The 18,079-nt window shown below is 44.9% G+C and overlaps 1 protein-coding gene across 5 annotated transcripts in view; it reads left to right on the forward strand.

Annotated features, from left to right (window-relative positions):
- zmym2 (zinc finger, MYM-type 2) overlaps positions 1-18,079 on the forward strand; it is a 237,603-nt gene that overhangs the window by 121,685 nt on the left and 97,839 nt on the right. For all 5 annotated transcript variants that reach the window (XR_011935198.1, XM_072476815.1, XM_072476811.1 and 2 more), the window contains 5 exons: positions 3,790-3,902; positions 7,695-7,808; positions 14,741-14,891; positions 15,445-15,617; positions 16,848-17,013. Coding sequence is in view for 4 of the 5 variants with exons in the window: in XM_072476815.1 (XP_072332916.1) it covers positions 3,790-3,902; positions 7,695-7,808; positions 14,741-14,891; positions 15,445-15,617; positions 16,848-17,013 (717 nt within the window). In the remaining variant the exon portion in view is untranslated. The remainder of the gene's footprint in view (positions 1-3,789; positions 3,903-7,694; positions 7,809-14,740; positions 14,892-15,444; positions 15,618-16,847; positions 17,014-18,079) is intronic.

Here is an 18,079-nt window from a genome sequence, read left to right on the forward strand (position 1 = left end):
TGACTTAATTTTGTCCTGAATGATTGTTTCATTTGAGCCAAAAGGTCTGGATCAGTATATAGACGTAATAAATGTTGAGCTTTTGTAACATTTGAATTATGTGGCAGTTCAAACGATTCCAATTCCAATTTTTAACTTGTATTATAATACTGTTGAAAATCAAAATAATGCACACTAACGCTCCGTAATTAATTCATGGGTTATGGGCTTCGCTGGCTATCCCTGATTGCCCCTGAGAAGATAATAGTGAGCTCCGCATCAGTCCATGTGGTGCAGGTTTACCCACGGTGCTTTTAGGGAGGGAGTGCCAGGCTTTTGATCCAGGGACAGTGAAAGAACTGTGGTATATTTCCAAATCAGGACGGTGAGTATCTTGGAGGGCAACCTCCATGTGGTGGTGTTCCCAGATATCTGCTGGCCTTGCCCTTTTAGATGTTGGTGGTCATGGGTTTGTAAAGTGCTGTCTAAGGAGCTTTGGTGAGTTCCTGCAATCCATCTTATAGATGGTTTCACACTGCTGCTACCGTGTCGGTGGTAGAGGGAGTGAATGTTTGGGAGTGAGGTGCCAATCATGCGGGCTCTTTGTCCTGGATGCTATCAATCTTCTTGGGTGTTACTGGAGCTGCATTCATCCAGGCAAGTGTAGTGTTTTCCATCACACTCCTGACTTGTGCCTTGTAGATGGTGGACAGGCTTTGGCGAATCAGGAAGTGAGTTACTTGCCACAAATTCCTATCCTGTTCTTGCAGCTACAGTATTTATCTGGTTAGTCCAGTTCAGTTTCTGGTCAATTGTAAACCCCCCCCCCCCCCAGGATGTTGATAGTGGGGGATTCAACGATGGTAAAGCCATTGACTTGTCATGGGGGTGATGCTGAGATTCTCTCGTTGGAGGCCAAATGTAACTTTCCACTTGTCAGCCCAAGTCCGGATATTGTCCAGGTCTTGCTACATTTTGATGTGGACTACTTCAGTATCTAAGGAGTCATGAATGTTCCAGAACATTGTTCAATCATCAGCGAACATCCCCATTTCTGACCACATGACGGAATGACAGAAGGAAAGTCATTGAAACAACTGAAGGTGGTTTGGCTTAAAGCACTATCCTGAGGATCTCCTGCAGTGATGTCCTGGAGCTGAGATAACTGACCTTCCAACAAACACAACCATCTTCCTTTTTGCTAGATATAACTCCTTTAATAACCCCTTTCCTTCTGAACATAGTAAATTCACCATCCAATCTAGTATTCCGGTCGCTTCAGTGACTGTTTACCTTGACTTCACTATGGAGCCTTCCAAGGTCATAAGTTTTATTTTGAGAATGTACCCTAATAAAGTCATCTGCAAACATTAACTACATCTGGACTATAATGTGGCAAATATTGACATACTTGCATTCTGCCATACTTCCAGATCAAACGGGGGATTCAATACTTCACTCAAATGCTGGGCAAAACCTTTCCAAATATCAGCAAAGGCCAGTAGTGAGTGGGAAAATGGCGTTGAAGCCTTCGGCGGCAACGGTGGCTTTCTCCACTACGGTTCAGAGCTTAGGTGGACAAAATAAAGGGGTGTCACACAATGTAACGCATGCCAGCAATTGACCCTTCAAAGAGTATGGTTTGAATCAGAGCTCCTGAGAGTTCTGCTTGCCAATGCACAAATTGGGAGACCAGTCGGGTTTCATGTAGTCCTGCCCTCAAGCTGATATGAATCGACTTTCTTATGGAAGGAGTGGTGATTCAAGCGTAGACACGGATAATGATACAATAACGGATCAAAATGTTATGCCGAACCCACTCAATGAAACGTGGGCGGAAAATCCCTTCCGCTATCTTCTACATCTAATGTTCAATGCTTGTGCCTCCAACTCTTCTCTATTCCACGCATAGCATTAAAGCCTTATTCCAAGAAACCTTATCCACCTTGAAGCTTGTCTACAATCCTCACCTGCCACAAGCTTCAACTCATTCTCATTCACAAGCTCCTTGTCCTATCTGTGCTTGCCATGCTCCAGCAAGTTGAGTTCAGAGTTTAATTCTCAATTTCATATTTGTCTATGGCCTCACACTATTGTTAATGATCTCTTCCTGCCTCGCTTCCCACTTGCAGGATGATTCTCTTATTGTTCAGCTTCTTGTTTTCCCTCCATCATTGGTGACTAGTTTTTCAGCCACTGCAATGGTCAGAAATTTTCCTGTTCCCATCGACTTTGCTACCTCCCTCCCACTTTTCCAAAACTCTTCTCTTTGACCATATATTTGATACTACACCTTTCCTTTCTTACTTTTGCACTTCACATTTGTTATTTTGCTCTCTTAATGTTATACCCCCTGAGCTATTTCCCTGCTGATGGCCCAAATACTGTACTATATTTGTTTTGTATTTTGGGGTGGAATGATTAAAAATGCAAAATCATTTCAAGAGTTAGTTGTGTTTTGTGATGTAAGTGGGCAACAGATTTCTACTGCTTACAAATGCTGAAAACCTGTCAGATTACATCAAAGATCAGGGCAATAATAAAATAAAATGATCACAAGCAGTTATTCAATTAGGTGCCACTGTTTAAATTGAGCAGGTTTGCAATTTCCCTCTTGACAGTCAAGGAAGACTAACTTTCTGAAGTGCCCTGTTGGCAAGTTAAACTTTTCCATAGTTAAAGATAAGACTAGCTTTCAATTCGATAACTAATAATATAGATTACCAAGGACCCATGGTCCTTGGTGCTTGGTCAGTGATGGTCTCAGTTGGAGAATAGAGCAGGTCCCTGTGCCTCCGAGCTAGAGAGCTGAAAAATAGGCCACAATCCTAATCCTGATCTCTCTGTTGGTGTGCCCACACTAGAGCCCATGAGATATTACAGCCCATGAAACTGCTAGCCAGCCAATAAAACCTATGTCCAATTATCTTTGCTTCACAGGTAATTAGACTTATTTGTTAGCATTTAACTAAACAAGACAAAACAGATGAATTATTACAAAACAGTACTGTTATACATTTAATGGATGTTGATAAATATGCATAATTGCAATATTAAAATATGAATAATAAAATAAATTGCTACCAACTTCAACTGCCAAACATGATATATTTTGATCGATAAACAAATTGTTTTGCAAAATGGCCCGAAAAGTCATAGCACCACAAGGAACACACATCCCTACGTTTTTGAACAATCAATTTCATATAACTGAAAATTTGAAAACTGAATTATTCCTTGAATTGTCGGCTTTGAATTTTGTACTGCAATTGTTTATCCTCTTTGCTGTACAAAATGCATCTAAGTAGCCCACTTAGGAACAACATTTTTGGACAACCTTGGTGAAATCTGGATTAGGCTCAGCAGCCGTCCCTAGTATGATCAGACAACATGCTACTGTCTGTTATTGTGAGTTCACCTCCAACTTCTCAATTTTTCCACTAATCTTAGCTTGTGTGCTGTACTTGTCTCCTACCACCAACTCTTCTGACCATTATCTCAAATCCACCACCAGCAGGACGATCATGCTTTGTGAACCATTATTGTCTTGTTTGCCATGTTGTAGCCAACTGGTCCTGTTTTCTGGAATTTCTTTGTGCCTTCCCCTAGTCAATCTACTGCCCTCGGCTTTCTAGCCGTTCTATTTCTCACAGTGAATTGATGTTCTCGCTGACAAATTCTTGCCTAATGCTGTTTGAGGTAGAAATGGTCTCACATTTGGTTGAGCTTTAATTCTATGATTATTCAAGTTTTTGCAGTGAGATCATCATGTTGCATGCGGAACTCTCAGATTTTTTTATATTGTTTTAGGTATGGGTTCTTGCCACTTCTGTAAAAGAAGTGCTTTACCTCAATATCAAGCCACAATGCCTGATGGAAAACTTTACAACTTCTGCAGCTCTAGCTGTGTGGCTAAATTTCAGGTTTGTATGTTTTGTTCTTTTTGTTACTAAATTATTATTTTTTAAGGTATATTTATTGAGATTTTACATTTTCTAAAATAATGCAACATAGAACATACAGTGCAGATGGAGGCCATTCGGCCCATTGAGACTGCACCGACCCACATTAAACCCTCACTTCCACCCTATCCCTGTGACCCAATAACCCCACCTAACCTTTTTGGACACTAAGGGCAATTTAGCACGGCCAATCCACCTAACCTGCACGTCTTTGGACTGTGGGAGGAAACCGGAGCACCTGGAGGAAACCCACACAGACACTGGGAGAACGTGCAGACTCTGCACAGACAGTGACCCAGGAATCGAACCTGGGACCCTGGTGGTGTGAAGCCACAGTGCTATCCACTTGTGCTACCGTGCTGCCCCAAACAAACAAATTCATCAACAAAAGCAGGGAAGGGGGGGGGGAGAAAAGAGAGAAAAAAACATAACCTGCTTATCCTACATGAGCACTTAATGGAACAGGAGAGCGATATAACTGCCATCATTAGATAGAATTAGTTGTCCATAACGCCCCACCAGAAACCAAGGGCAAAACAGGATAGGGGCATGAAAACGTGACAACATGATAAAATGGTGTTCACCAACATACATCCACCTAGACTCTAGCAGCTCCAATGACCCAGTACAGCCTTCTCATTCTGGATTCCAGACCATCTGCACCCATCTCTGAGCCAGGAGCAGATTCATCATACCCACTCTTGCAAAACATAGAACATACAGTGCAGAAGGAGGCCATTCGGCCCATCGAATCTGCACCAACCCACTTAAGCCCTCATTTCCACCCTATCCCCGTAACCCAATAACCCCTCCTAGCCTTTTTTGGTCACTAAGAGCAATTTATCATGGCCAATCCACCTAGCCTAAAAAGCAAAAGAAAATACAGAAAACACCCAGATCTGCAGGCAGTTGCATCTATGCTATACAAAGCAACAAACCCCATAAAAAAACAGGCCCAAAGCAGAAACACAATTATGAAGAGGAGAGGACTGGCAACAGTGACATGTTGAGACCGTAGTCAAGCCTTCGGGCCTCCCAAGGTCGAAAAGAAGAGTAACAACTACCCCACCAGATGACAACAGCCACCAGTAAAGAGAACAGGCCACTCAATAAGCAAGCGACCCCCTAGGGGGGATAAAAGGGTATCCAAGACACAGAGCCCGACCCATTCCCAGGCCCCTGTGTAGCTGCGAGACCAGGAAACAAAACCCAGCCTCCCAGGAGCACCCCCCCACAACACCCGCTGAGGAGACATCCAGAGCCCTGAGGGGCAGCATGATAACAGCCACAGCACAAGCTGAATCACAAAGAACTGCCTCCAGCACAGCCCAAAAACCTGTACTCCAGTTGAGCCTGTACTTTTCCAACCCCATTCAGTGCAATGCACCACAAGAGGATGATTGTTGCAGCTGTGGGGTGTGGGCTCCCACTGGAGAAGGAGAGCTGTCGAGACGGCCAACAATTAGGTATCCTGGAAGGGAGGGTCAATTCCCCCCACATGCACACCACCGAGCCAGATCAGGATAAGAACCAACCTAATGCTCACCCAGATGAAGAGAAGTATCCCCAAAAAAGGAACCCAAAACGAAGTTCAAAGCAACAACCATTGCAGAAAGGATATCCAGAGCAACCTCCTTCCTCAACAACCCAACCAACACAACAGCCCAGGAGAGGAACACGGAGAGAGACCCAAACAGAGGAAAGTAAAAACTTAACCTCTCAAGGAGGAGACAAAGGAAACCAGTCCCCCCCAGGATTCAAACCCCTGCACAGGTCAAATAAGGATACAACTCAGATCTTTAACTCAAAGAACATATGAATTCAAAAAAAAAAAAGAAATTGAGGGCTATCCTCAATCTCAGTGAGGACTGAACTAGCCCTACAACCGTATCCACCCACTCATCACCACCCCAGCTCTACTATGTCCTCTTCGTAAACAGGGGGGGGGGGGCGGGGGGGCAACAACAAAAAAAAAAACCTCCCCTCTCCCAACCACAAGGATTATAAAGACACCATAACCAAAAGGAGTAAAACTGCACAAATCATAATTGACTCAAAATGATCTTATTAACATAGGGTAAGAATGATCAATGGCACAGACCATCATGTTCACATTTCACACACTCCTACAGGAAAAAAGATGACAAAAAGTCAACAACATGATCAAGGGAATAATGATCAAGATTATCAAAGAACTGCGAGCTAAATTGCAGGATAGAGACATCTTCCATGTCACATGAGAAGGCACAGGATAAGGCAGGATCAATGAGCACACTACAGGAACTCACAAGGATTGAAGCACAAGACGCCATCACATCCACCATGCTGTCTCTCTGACGTCCTGGCCCCTGGCCAGGGAGTTGGGGGAGATGACTTGACCAGCTCTGCCACCAACTCCTCACGACGAACATCGAGAATAGGACGGAATAAAACCAGTGATCAGTGGGCTTTACCAACTCCTGGCCTCAGAGAGGATAAGTTGTGCTCCATCAAATCTGATGCTCCCAGCCTACAAATCAAGATTCACAAAGCATGGCAGCAGGATTTCAATGACACGAAGGGAAACCCTAACCAGGGACGATGCTTTTTTGAGTGCAAAATGCTTTCATGCACCTCCACTGCTCTTCTAAAGGTACCCTGCAGTCCCTTGAAGTGAGCTCTCGAGGCCTATACCGCAGAGCCGAAATTCACAGTCGAAGCAACCTCTTTGATAGCTGCTATCAGCCGATACCCACAGCACCTTCAAGGCGCTCAGCAGGAACTATGCCACTACAAGCTGGACCCACTTCAGCCCACACTGGCTGCCAAGTACAAACAAGGATTTTAACATTTTATCACTGGCCTTTTCATGGGAAGGAGCAATCGGGAATTGTAGCCCAAGAAAAAGCAAATATGAAATGAGCGACTGGATGAAATGACAGATTAAAGGACAAGCAGAGCCAGACCTTGTGAAAATGCGACCGCTCCCATCATGTGACCCGGATGAAGAGAAGTATCCCCAAAAAAGGGAACACCCAACCTAGCTCAAAGCAACAACCGTCGCGGAAAGGATATCCAGAGCAACCAGTTACTAAATTATTTGTTTATTAAAGTTTTGCGATCCATGTCACATTATGTAAATCTTCATAGAATTTACAGTGCAAAAGAAGACCAAAGCTTTGACAAAGGGTCACCTGGACTCGAAACATTAGCTCTTTTCTCTCCCTGCAGATGTTGCCAGACCTTAGATTTTCCAGCATTTTCTCTCCTGAAATAGTTAATACTTGTAAATAGCAGATTGTACTTCACTTGCAAAGTTGGTTCGTTAGATATCTTTGCTATGTGGTAAATGTATAATGTTGCAAAAGGGATGCATCCAAGATCTCGATAAGCCGTGCCATACCTGTTAATTTCTATTACCTTTTTGGATGTAATTGTCGCACACCACTCGTATATTTCCATTAGATCAACCAACAGATCCATAGCCCTAGCTGAAGACTATTTTCCACTTTTTTTTTTTTACTTCAAAATGTTTATGTTTGGAGCCTGCAGTCAATTTTGAACTCTCTTTCTCCCCCCTCCCTCTCCACCAAGTCATCACTGTCATCTGGATTGATAGATTGGATACTTAATAGTGGACCGGTAACTGGACCATCAAAACAATGGTCATAGTCTTCTAGTTGCATAAAGGCAAAGGCTCTCGTGAAAGCATTTGGAAAGAATAGGGAGAAGTTATAAATATAGACACACAATTTATTGTGATTTATGTTTTAGTCTTACAGTGTACAAACAACAACAAATGGGCAGGTCGTAACAAATGAGGTGCAGCTGAACTGTACTTACTGCAAGACTGGATTCAGTGCTAAGCCAGAAGTGTTGGAATGGGAGGTAAGACAAAGATAAATTTTAACATAGATGCCATAACTGGATGCAAATGGGTTTGGGAGTAGCATTGTAGGGCAATAATACTTAATTTTCCTTTCGGAGTTCAAATTTAAAGATGCTGCATGAAAGTGAGTTTTGCTATATTCACCGGGAGAATGTAGAAACGCCACACAGACAATGATCCAAGGCCGGAATTGAAGCCGGGTCCGTGGTGGAGTAGGAAGAGAATTGGAAGATGACAAAGTATGTTTGGAGAAGAGGATCCTATGCTTTTTGAAGGTTGAGAGGGAGTGGCAAGGCAGATATTCCAGGAGATTAAGTTACAAAGAGCAGGAGTTGAATTATTGATTTATGATACTAAATTCTCCTCTGATAAAGGTACTGGATGAAATAAGTTTGGAAAATCGTGAGTGTCCGCCATGGAGCATCCCCTGTACAATTAGCTTTAAAATTAGCAATATTAGAACAAAGAAAATTACAGCACAGGAACAGGGCCTTCGGCCCTCCAACCAACTAAGTTGCCCGTCTGAACCAAAACCCTCTACCCTTCTGGGGACCATCTCCCTCTATTCCCATATTATTCATTTTTTGTCAAGACGCCCCCTAAAAGCCACTATCGTATCTGCTTCCAGTACCTCTCCTGGCAGCGAGTTCCAGGCACCCACCACCCTCTGTGTAAAAAGACTTGCTTTATACATCTCCTTTAAACCTTGCCCCTCACACCTTAAACTTTAGTAATTGACTATTCCACCCTGGGAAGAAGCTTCTGACTATCCTCTCTATCCATGCCCGTCATAATCTTGCACACTTCTATCAGGTCGCCCTTCAATCTTCGTCATTTCAGTGAGAACAAACCAAGTTTCTCCAACCTCTCCTCATAGCTAGTGCCCTCTCCAAAGCCTCCACATCCTTCTGGTATTATATATTCCAAGTGTAGCCGAACAAAGTTTCTATCAAGCTGCAACATGACTTGCCAACTTTTAAACTCAATGCCCCAGCCGATGAAGGCAAGCATGCCTTCTTGACTACCTTCTCCACCTGCGCTATTGTTTAAAATAATCACAAAGATCGTTGGTGTGACAAATGGAAAGGATTAAGGAATCCTGTTTGGGAAGAATTTAGAGAATTTAAATCACATTTGGCAGTACTTGATGTAAAATGGGTTGCCAACAGTCTTTTCATCCTCACCGCCTTCGATAATTTGATTAGTTTGTCATGTTAGTTAAAAGATACATTGTAGGTACTTCCGGTGGCGGCTATGAGGGAGTAGCACATTTGGTGGCTCCCGTTTCGGTCGGACTTTTGGACCTGTTCCCCCGACTTTTTTGCGCTTTTGAGCGCGGAACTGGAAAGCAATAGTACTCAGGCACTGAACCCATTCAGAGTTGTATGGACTTAAGAAGCCGGAGGGACCGTAAACAGCAGAAGAAGTGGCCAAGCAAGGTGGAGGCTGTGAGCGAGACCAATATGGCCCATGTCCAGAGCAAGGCGCCGACAGCCCAGCCTACAATGGAGCAGCTGCTACAGGCCATGCAGGAGGGCTTTTTAGATCTGAAGCGCGATAACTTGGAGCCGCTCCAGAAGTCGATGGACCGATTGGAAAAAAGGCTGGATGATCAGGCTGAGAAACTCCAGAAGCTGGAGAAGACGGTGGAGGAGCAGGACGACTTTCAAACGGTGGCGGACGTGGAGATTCGGAAGTTGAGGGATCAGCAAAAAGTGCTCCTGGAAAGGCTGGAGGACCTGGACAACAGATCTTGCCGGCAGAATGTAAGAATCATTGGCCTCCCAGAGGGGGCTGAGGGGATGGATGCTGCTGCATATGTGGAGGGTATGTTTCAGAAGCTGCTGGGGAACGAGGTGTTCCCTCGCCCGCTGGTGGTGGACAGGGCACACAGAGTGCAGCTGAGGCAGCCGCGACGAGGGGGTCCCGCACGAGCGATGGTGGTCCGGTTCCACAGGTACCTGGACAAGGAGCGGGTTCTGCAATGGGCCAAGAGCACACAAAGCTGTACTTGGGACAATAGCTCCCTGCGTGTTTACCAAGACCTGAGTACTGAGGTGGCCAGGAGGAGGGGAGGTTACAGGCAGGTGAAGGAGATTTTGGAGAAGAACAAGGTGACATTCGGGCTGCTTTTTCCAGCGCGACTGTGGGTTACGTATGAGAGTCAGCACCACTATTTCGAGGAACCCGAGGAGGCGATGGACTTTGTTCAGCAAGGGCTGGCCCTGAGCTGAGGACTCATGGTAGAACTTTGAAGTCTAATTTGTTTCTCTCTCGCTGTGAGAGATGCCTGCATGCTTGGGTCCGTTCTTTTTATTTTTTTCTACCTTTTTAGGTGGATGTATTTTGGTTGCGATGTATTTTTCTTGTTTTTTTCGTGGTTTCCTTGAATGTTTCCTTTTTGGGTTACTTGTTTGGTTGGAGTTTTGGTAGGGGGAAAATATAAAAAAGAAAATAGTTAAAAAGGTGTGGTTATGATGGGGGCTTCGGCAAATTTTTTGCAATCTTTTTCTGTGTTTGGAGGGGGGAGGGCTGAGAGTGACTGGTACTACTTATCTCTATTTGTTTGATTTAAATTGCACTATTGTTGAGGATGTTTCTGACTTGTATAGAGTATTTGTTTAAGCAGGACTGGTTTGGGGAAGTGGTATGGATGGGCCGGGGGGAGGGGAGCCAGGGAACAATGGGTGAGAGACGCGCTGGCGCCGAAGCTGGGAGCCACCAGGCTAGCTGGGTGGGCTAGTCAGCGGAAGCCAGGTGGGGGGTGTTCATATAGTTAGATTAGAGCAGGGGTTAGGTGGTAGGATGGTGTTGCGAGGGGGGGAGTTGATCTGCTGACAAGGGTGGAAATTGGACATGGCAACAGTGGGGAGGTCATGGGTGGAGCCGGCCAGGAGGCGGGCCAGAGGATGCGCGACACATGGCTGGGGGGCTGGCCAAGGAAAGGGGATGACTGATCGGCAAAGTGGGGGGGCGAAATGCCCCCTAACCAGGCTGATCACCTGGAATGTTAGAGGGCTAAATGGGCCAGTGAAGAGAGCACGTGTGTGCGCACATTTGCGGGTTCTGAAGGCGGGCGTAGTCATGCTTCTGGAGACGCACCTGAAAATGGCAGACCAGATTAGGCTAAGGAAGGGCTGGGTTAGTCAGGTCTTTCATTCGGGGCTCGACACTAAGACTAGGGGCGTTGCGATCCTGATTAATAAAAGGGTTCATTTTGAGGCGGAGGGTACAGTTGCGGATGGGGGCAGCAGATTTGTTATGGTTAGGGGTAAGCTCGAAGGGGTGAGAGTAGTCTTGGTTAGTGTGTATGCCCCTAATTGGGACAATGTGGATTTTATCAGGAGATTGCTAGGGAAAATCCCCGACTTGGACTCTCGCAAACTGATCATGGGTGGGGACTTTAACACAGTCCTGGACCCGAGCCTGGATCGGTCGTGTTCAAAAACGGGCAGGTTGCCAGCGATGGCAAAGGAACTGAGAGGGTTCATGGAGCAAATGGGGGGAGCTGATCTGTGAAGATTTAGCCGGCCGTCGGCAAGGGAGTTTTCGTACTACTCCCACGGACACAAGGTGTATTCCCGAATTGATTTCTTTGTCATGAGTAGGGACTTACTGGCCGGGATGGTGGGGGCAGAATATTCGGCAATTGCCATATCGGACCATGCTCTGCACTGGGTAGATCTACAGATTTGTAAGGATTGCTTTCAGCGCCCACAATGGAAGCTGGAAGTTGGATTGCTAGCGGACGAGGCGGTGTGTGAGAGACTCAGGAGATGTATGCAGAATTACCTGCAGGTAAATTATACCGGAGAAGTCTCAGCAGCGGTGCTCTGGGAGGCGCTGAAGGCAGTAGTGAGAGGGGAGCTGATCTCAATCCGGCCTCATAGGGACAGGACAGATAGGGCAGAAACGGACCGACTGGTTAAGGAAATTTTACGGACGGACAGGAGCTACGTGGGGTCCCCGAGGCCAGAGTTACTCAGGAAACGACAGAGGCTGCAGGCCGAGTTCGGGTGTGCTGACTACAGGCAAGGCCGTAGAGCAGCATAGAAAGGCAAAAGGCGCGACATGAGCATGGAGAGAAGGCCAGCAGAATGCTCGCGCAACAACTAAGGAAGAGAGAAGCAGTTAGGGAGATGGGAAGGATAGCGGATGGGGAGGGTAATCTGGTGGGGGACCCGGCAAAGCTGAACAAGGCGTTTAGGTACTTTTATAGTAAGCTGTACACTTCGGAACCCCCAAGGGGACCGGATGGGATGAGGCGATTCCTGGACGGACTGACCTTCCCAAGAGTGGGTGGTGGGGTGGTAGACGGACTGGGGGCCCTGGTCAGGATCGAAGAGGTATTGGGGGGGGGGCCTGAAGGTCATGCAGCCGGGTAAAGCCTGGGGCCTGATGGGTATCCGGTGGAGTTTTATAAAAAGTTTGCCGAGATAGTGGGGCCGGTGCTGGTCAGGGTTTTTAACGAGGCAGGAGACAGAGGGGTTCTATCCCCGATTATGTGGCAGGCCACTATTTCGCTTATTCTGAAACGGGATGAAGACCCGGCGGCTTGTGGGCCTTACAGGCCGATCTCTTTGATCAACGTAGACGCTAAATTACTGGCCAAGATCTTGGCAACTAGAATTGAGGACTGTGTATCGGACACAATTGCAGAGGACCAAACCGGGTTCGTAAAGGGTAGGCAACTGGTGGTCAATCTAAGAAGGCTGCTTAATGTGATTATGATGCCCCCGGAGAGTAGGGAGGTAGAGATAGTGGTAGCTATAGATGCGAAAAGGCTTTTGACCGGGTCGAGTGGGATTATCTGTGGGAGGTGCTGGGACGGTTTGAGTTCGGGGCGTGGTTCTTTGACTGGGTTAGGCTGTTATATCAGGCCCCAGAGGCTAGTGTAAGGTCGAACAGGATGACATCAGATTATTTCAGACTGCACCACGGGACAAGACAGGGTTGCCCTCTCTCCCCACTGCTGTTTGCGCTGGCCATAGAGCCCCTGGCAATTGCTCGGAGAGCTTCAAGGGACTGGAAAGGGCTGGTCCGGGGGGGAGTGGAACATAAAGTCTCGTTATACCCGGGTGACCTGCTGTTATACGTATCGGACCCAATGGCGGGGATGGACGGTACCATGGAAACCCTGAGGGAATTTGGCCGGTTTTCAGGATATAAACTGAACGTGGCTAAGAGCGAGTTGTTCGTAATTCAGGCAGGAGAGTAGGCTGAAGGGGTTGCCGTTCAGGCTGGTAGGAGAAAGCTTCAGATACTTGGGGATACAGGTGGCACGGGACTGGGGCAAGTTGCATAAGCTCAACCTGTCCCGACTGGTGGAACGAGTGAGGGAGGAGGTTCGGAGTTGGGATGCGCTCCCGCTGTCACTAGCGGAGAGTGTGCAGACTGTTAGGTGACGATTCTCCTGAGATTCTTGTTCATATTTCAGTGTCTCCCCGTTTTCATCCCGAGGCCCTTCTTTAAGAGGCTGAATAAAATTATCCTGGGATTTATCTGGGCGGGGAAGTCCCCGCGGGTGAGGAAGATGATGCTCGAAAGGAACAGAGGGGAAGGGGGGCTGGCGTTGCCGAACTTCAGCAACTACTATTGGGTGGCCAACTTGGTGATGATAAGGAAATGGATGGTGGGTACGGGGTCGGTATGGGAGCGGATGGAGGCTGCTTCGTGCAGGGGCACCAGCTTAGCAGCCCTGGTTACGGCGCCTCTGCCGCTCCCGCCGGCGCAGTACTCCACCAGTACTTTAGTGGTAGCGGCTCTTCGGATCTGGGGCCAGTGAAGGAGGCATATAGGGGAAGTGAGAGCATCGGTGTGGACCCCAATCTGCGGCAATCACCGATTTGCCCCGGGGAACATGGACGGTGGGTATCGACTGTGGCGGAGGGCAGGGTTTGCGAGGGTGGGTGATCTGTTCTTGTAAGAGAGCTTCCGAGCATGAGGCCGTTGGAGGAGAAGTTTGGGCTGGCGGGAGGGAATAACTTTAGATACTTGCAGGTGCGGGATTTCATGTGCAGGCTGATGCCGTCCTTCCCTCGCCTCCCGCCAAAGGGGAGGCAGGACAGAGTAGTATCGAGGAGAGAGTTAGGTGAGGGTAGAGTCTCAGATATTTACAAAGAACTAATGGGAGCAGAGGATACACAGACTGAGGATCTGAAGCTTAAGTGGGAAGAGGAGCTTGGGGAGGGGGAGATGGAGGACGGTATTTGGGCAGAAGCTCTGAGCAGAGTAAACACGACCGCAACATGCACCAGGCTCAGTCTGAACCAGTTTAAGGTCGTGCACTGGGCCCACATGACGGTGGCCCGGATAAGTAAATTCTTCGGGCTGGAGGACAAGTGTGCCAGATGCGCCAGTGGGCCGGCTAATCACGTACACATGTTCTGGTCGTGCCCTAAACTCAGGGGCTACTGGCAGGGATTCGCGGACATCATGTCCTGGGTTTTGAAAACTGGGGTGGAAATGAGTCCTGAGGTGGCAATCTTTGGGGTGTCAGAGGACCCAGGAGTCCAGGAGGAGAAGGAGGACGACGTCTTGGCCTTTGCTTCCCTGGTAGCCCGGCGACGAATACAGTTGGCCTGGAGGGACTCGAGGCCCCCGAAGATCGAAGTATGGCTATCGGATATGGCAAGCTTTCTCGGTCTGGAGAAAGTTAAGTTCGCCTTGAGAGGTTCACTGTCGGGATTCGCCCGGAGGTGGCAGCCATTCTTCGCGGAGAATTAACTGTCAGCAGCGGGGGGGGGAGGGCTAGGGTAGAGTAGAGTAGGCAGGTCCTTGCGAGAATGGAGGTGTGGTTTGTACTATGCGTTATTTGCTTTTCTTTTTTGTACAGTACTATACAATGTCATTGTTTTATATGCCAAAAATACCTCAATAAAATTGTTTATTAAAAAAAAAGATACACTATAGTAGTTTACCTTTTTTTCAGAATCATGTATTTCAGTTCTGCAGCAAAATGTGCTGTGAGGATCACAAGAAGCTGCACTGCATTGTGTCTTACTGTGAATATTGTCAGGAAGAAAAAATTGTACATGAAACTGTGAAGTTCTCTGGAGTGAATAAAGCATTCTGTAGTGAAGGTAGGTTTCATTACACTGACGTGTCACTTAAATTTGAAGTTTTGTGATGGAAAGGCTATTTTGAATGTTTTCCCAAGATTTTTATGTTTGATTGGAAAAATCTTCTTTTTAAACCTTGTATGTTTAGTATCAGAGGACAGGAGCAGGAGGAGACCATTGAGCCCAGAGAGACTAATCTACCATTTAATTAGATCATGGCTGGTCAATACCTCAACTCCATTTTCCTGCCTTTGATCACATTCCCTTGATACCAAAATCTCTCAATCTCATCCCTAAATTATGTTAATCCTACCACAATAGCCTTTTGTGGCGAGAATTTGCTATTAATTTATACATTTTCTCACTTCTATTGAGAAATTAAAGTGGAAGCACATATTGCCACGGTTGAAGAATTTTAAAAAAAAGACGAGGTAAAGATTTCATCTCTTTTAAGTGAAAAAATATTTTAATCACTTTATTCAGCCCTGAAATGTGGGGTTATTTTACCCATGCTCATATACCTTTATCTGTTTACATGGATGGAAGATTGCTTAAAACAGCTGTCTGTTTTCAGGCTGTAAACTTCTATTTAAGCAAGACTTCGCAAAACATTTGGGTCTACGCTGTGTTACCTGCAGTTACTGCTCCCAGATGTGTAAGCGGGCAGCTGCTAAAGAAATTGATGGAAAAGCGAGAGATTTTTGTAGTGATGATTGTTGCAAACGGTTTATAGACTGGTATTTTAAGGTCAGTGAAGTTTATTTTCTTCTGTAAATTTTTTTAATATTCTGTTTATCTTTAATTTGCATTTACAATCAAAAGTGCTATATAGATTGCAAACACTTTTAAATCTTGTCCTTACCTTGCTTAGCTGGCGAAAGGTGGCAGTTTTTTAATGTGGAATATTATGAATTAAATTGATCAAATCAGCTGCCCTGGAATAAATGCGATCACGCATATATTATAGAGTACATGAAATAGACTTTACAGACTGCTGATGACCTTTCTGATGGTGAAGCAATCCTCAAGGATGCATGTTGGTTTTTTTTGCATCATAAAAGTGTTACAAAATAAGAAATGGGTAACTATTTTCTCTGTTATACAAAAGCGTATTGAGAACAAGATTTTAACTTATTTGCCACAGTGTCAATTCTATTTGCAATTTTCTGCAGCGCAGCAAAATTCGTGAAAGACAGTATGTATAATTTTGAAATAAATGTAACACTACAGAATTCTTTCTTGTGTTTCCCTGTAAAGTTCCATAAATTGGCAAGAATGTATAGATTAATGAATAGGAGTCGATGTGAAAGTGAGCTAAATTCTATGAAGCAATATAATTTTTGAACATTGACGACATCTCCCGGTCTGCTATAATGTAGTTGCTCTTAGCGAGAACTCTTATTGCGTGGCTGTAATAAAATTTGTTTTCCAGACAGCATTAATGCAATTCCAGGTTGATGGCTTGCCTTGCTGCCATAAAATCAGCGGCCAGTCACATTACTTTCTACGTTTGTTTCTGGTACAAGTATTGTATTGTGCAAAAATACATAAATGGATGTTTTGCATGACAGAAAATGGTTAGCAAGTTGCACAACATGGTCAAACTATTAGACAAGTAAGATCATGTGGAGATGCTGGCATTGGACTGTGGTGAGCACAGCAAGACGTCTTACAACACCAGATTAAAGTCCAACAGGTTTGTTTCAAATCACTAGCTTTCAGGAGCAGTGCTCTGAAAGCTAGTGATTTGAAACAAACCTGTTGGACTTTAACCTGGTGTTGTAAGACTTCTTACAAGTAGGATAGTTAAGAGTATTCAAGTGAATCTTCCAGTTGGATTGGATCTTAAAGCGCAATTTAGTTGAATTGCAGCACACACGGTTGTTTGAAAGTACATGTGACTAATCTTTTTGTGTTACTTAAATGATAGAAATTGCATTTTTCTTGAAGTAAGTAATTTTTTTTTTTTCATTTTAGGCTGCAAGATGTGACTGCTGTAAAACTCAGAGAGAGCTGACTGAATCAGTTCAATGGCGGGGAGAAATTAAGCATTTTTGTAATCAGCAGTGCCTTCTGCAGTTCTATTGTCAGCAAAATGAACCGAATATGTTTACGCAAAAAGGTCCTGAAAACCTGAATATTGGTAGGTGCTTGCTCACAAGAAAATAGATTTACACTGAAATATTTACTCATATTTGAGGTTGAATACTCCTGCCAGCTGATTACAGAGCAAAATTAGGCCAACTATTAAGAAGTCAGCAGTCCAGATTTGTCATATTCCTGATTGCTGGAATACTGTCAAATGACAAGAGTATGGGGAAAAGGTGTTTTCTCACTTCGATACAATCTGCCCTCTGTTTGTTTAGTTTCTTATTGGTCAGCCATTGCCATGTAACCACTACTATATTATTAGTCACATTACCACGGATTCATTCCCATCCTCCGCTAAATGTCCCATCCAGTCATATTTACAACCAATATTAAAATATTTTTGATGGTATAAATGAGTCGTGTTTATTGTTCTGACATTGCTGCTTGCTAATGTCACTCAATGGAGCTTGCATAATGCTTGTTGAAAAATGATACAAAATTGTAGAATCATACAACACAGGGAGGTCAACTGGCCCGTTGTGCCCATGACAAATTTTGAAAAGATATATCTAATTAGATCTACTTACCTGTTATTTCCTTGCTGCCCTGTGAATTTTTCTTTTTCAAGTATAATATATAATTTCTTTTAGAAAGTTATCAAATCTTTGTCATCCACTCTGTTAGGCAGTACGTGTCAGATCATAAAAGTAGGTAAACTTATACCTTTTGGCTGTCCATAAAATCCCTCATAATTTTGAACAGAACTATTAAATTTCTGTTGAATCTTTTCTGCTCTTAAGAAAAACAATCCCATCTACTTTAGTCACTCCAAATAACTAAAATGCCTCTTCCCTCAATTTCAGTTCCTTATTTTCAATAGATCAATGTTAAGGGAAATTTACATATATTTTATTTATAAATAAATTCATCATGGGTGTCAGGATATATTTGCCAACGGCTCATACTTCTTTTGAACCCCATGTATGCAGTTGCCCATAATTTGAATTAATGTAAACATTTTTAAGAATATGCTGAAAAGCATGCAAGACAGTTGTGCATTCCAAAAGTTACTTTTGATGTTGGAGCGTCACTCATGACATAAATATTGAACATCAACG

Source organism: Scyliorhinus torazame, chromosome 15, assembly GCF_047496885.1.
Source record: "Scyliorhinus torazame isolate Kashiwa2021f chromosome 15, sScyTor2.1, whole genome shotgun sequence".
Taxonomy (NCBI): Eukaryota; Metazoa; Chordata; class Chondrichthyes; order Carcharhiniformes; family Scyliorhinidae; genus Scyliorhinus; species Scyliorhinus torazame.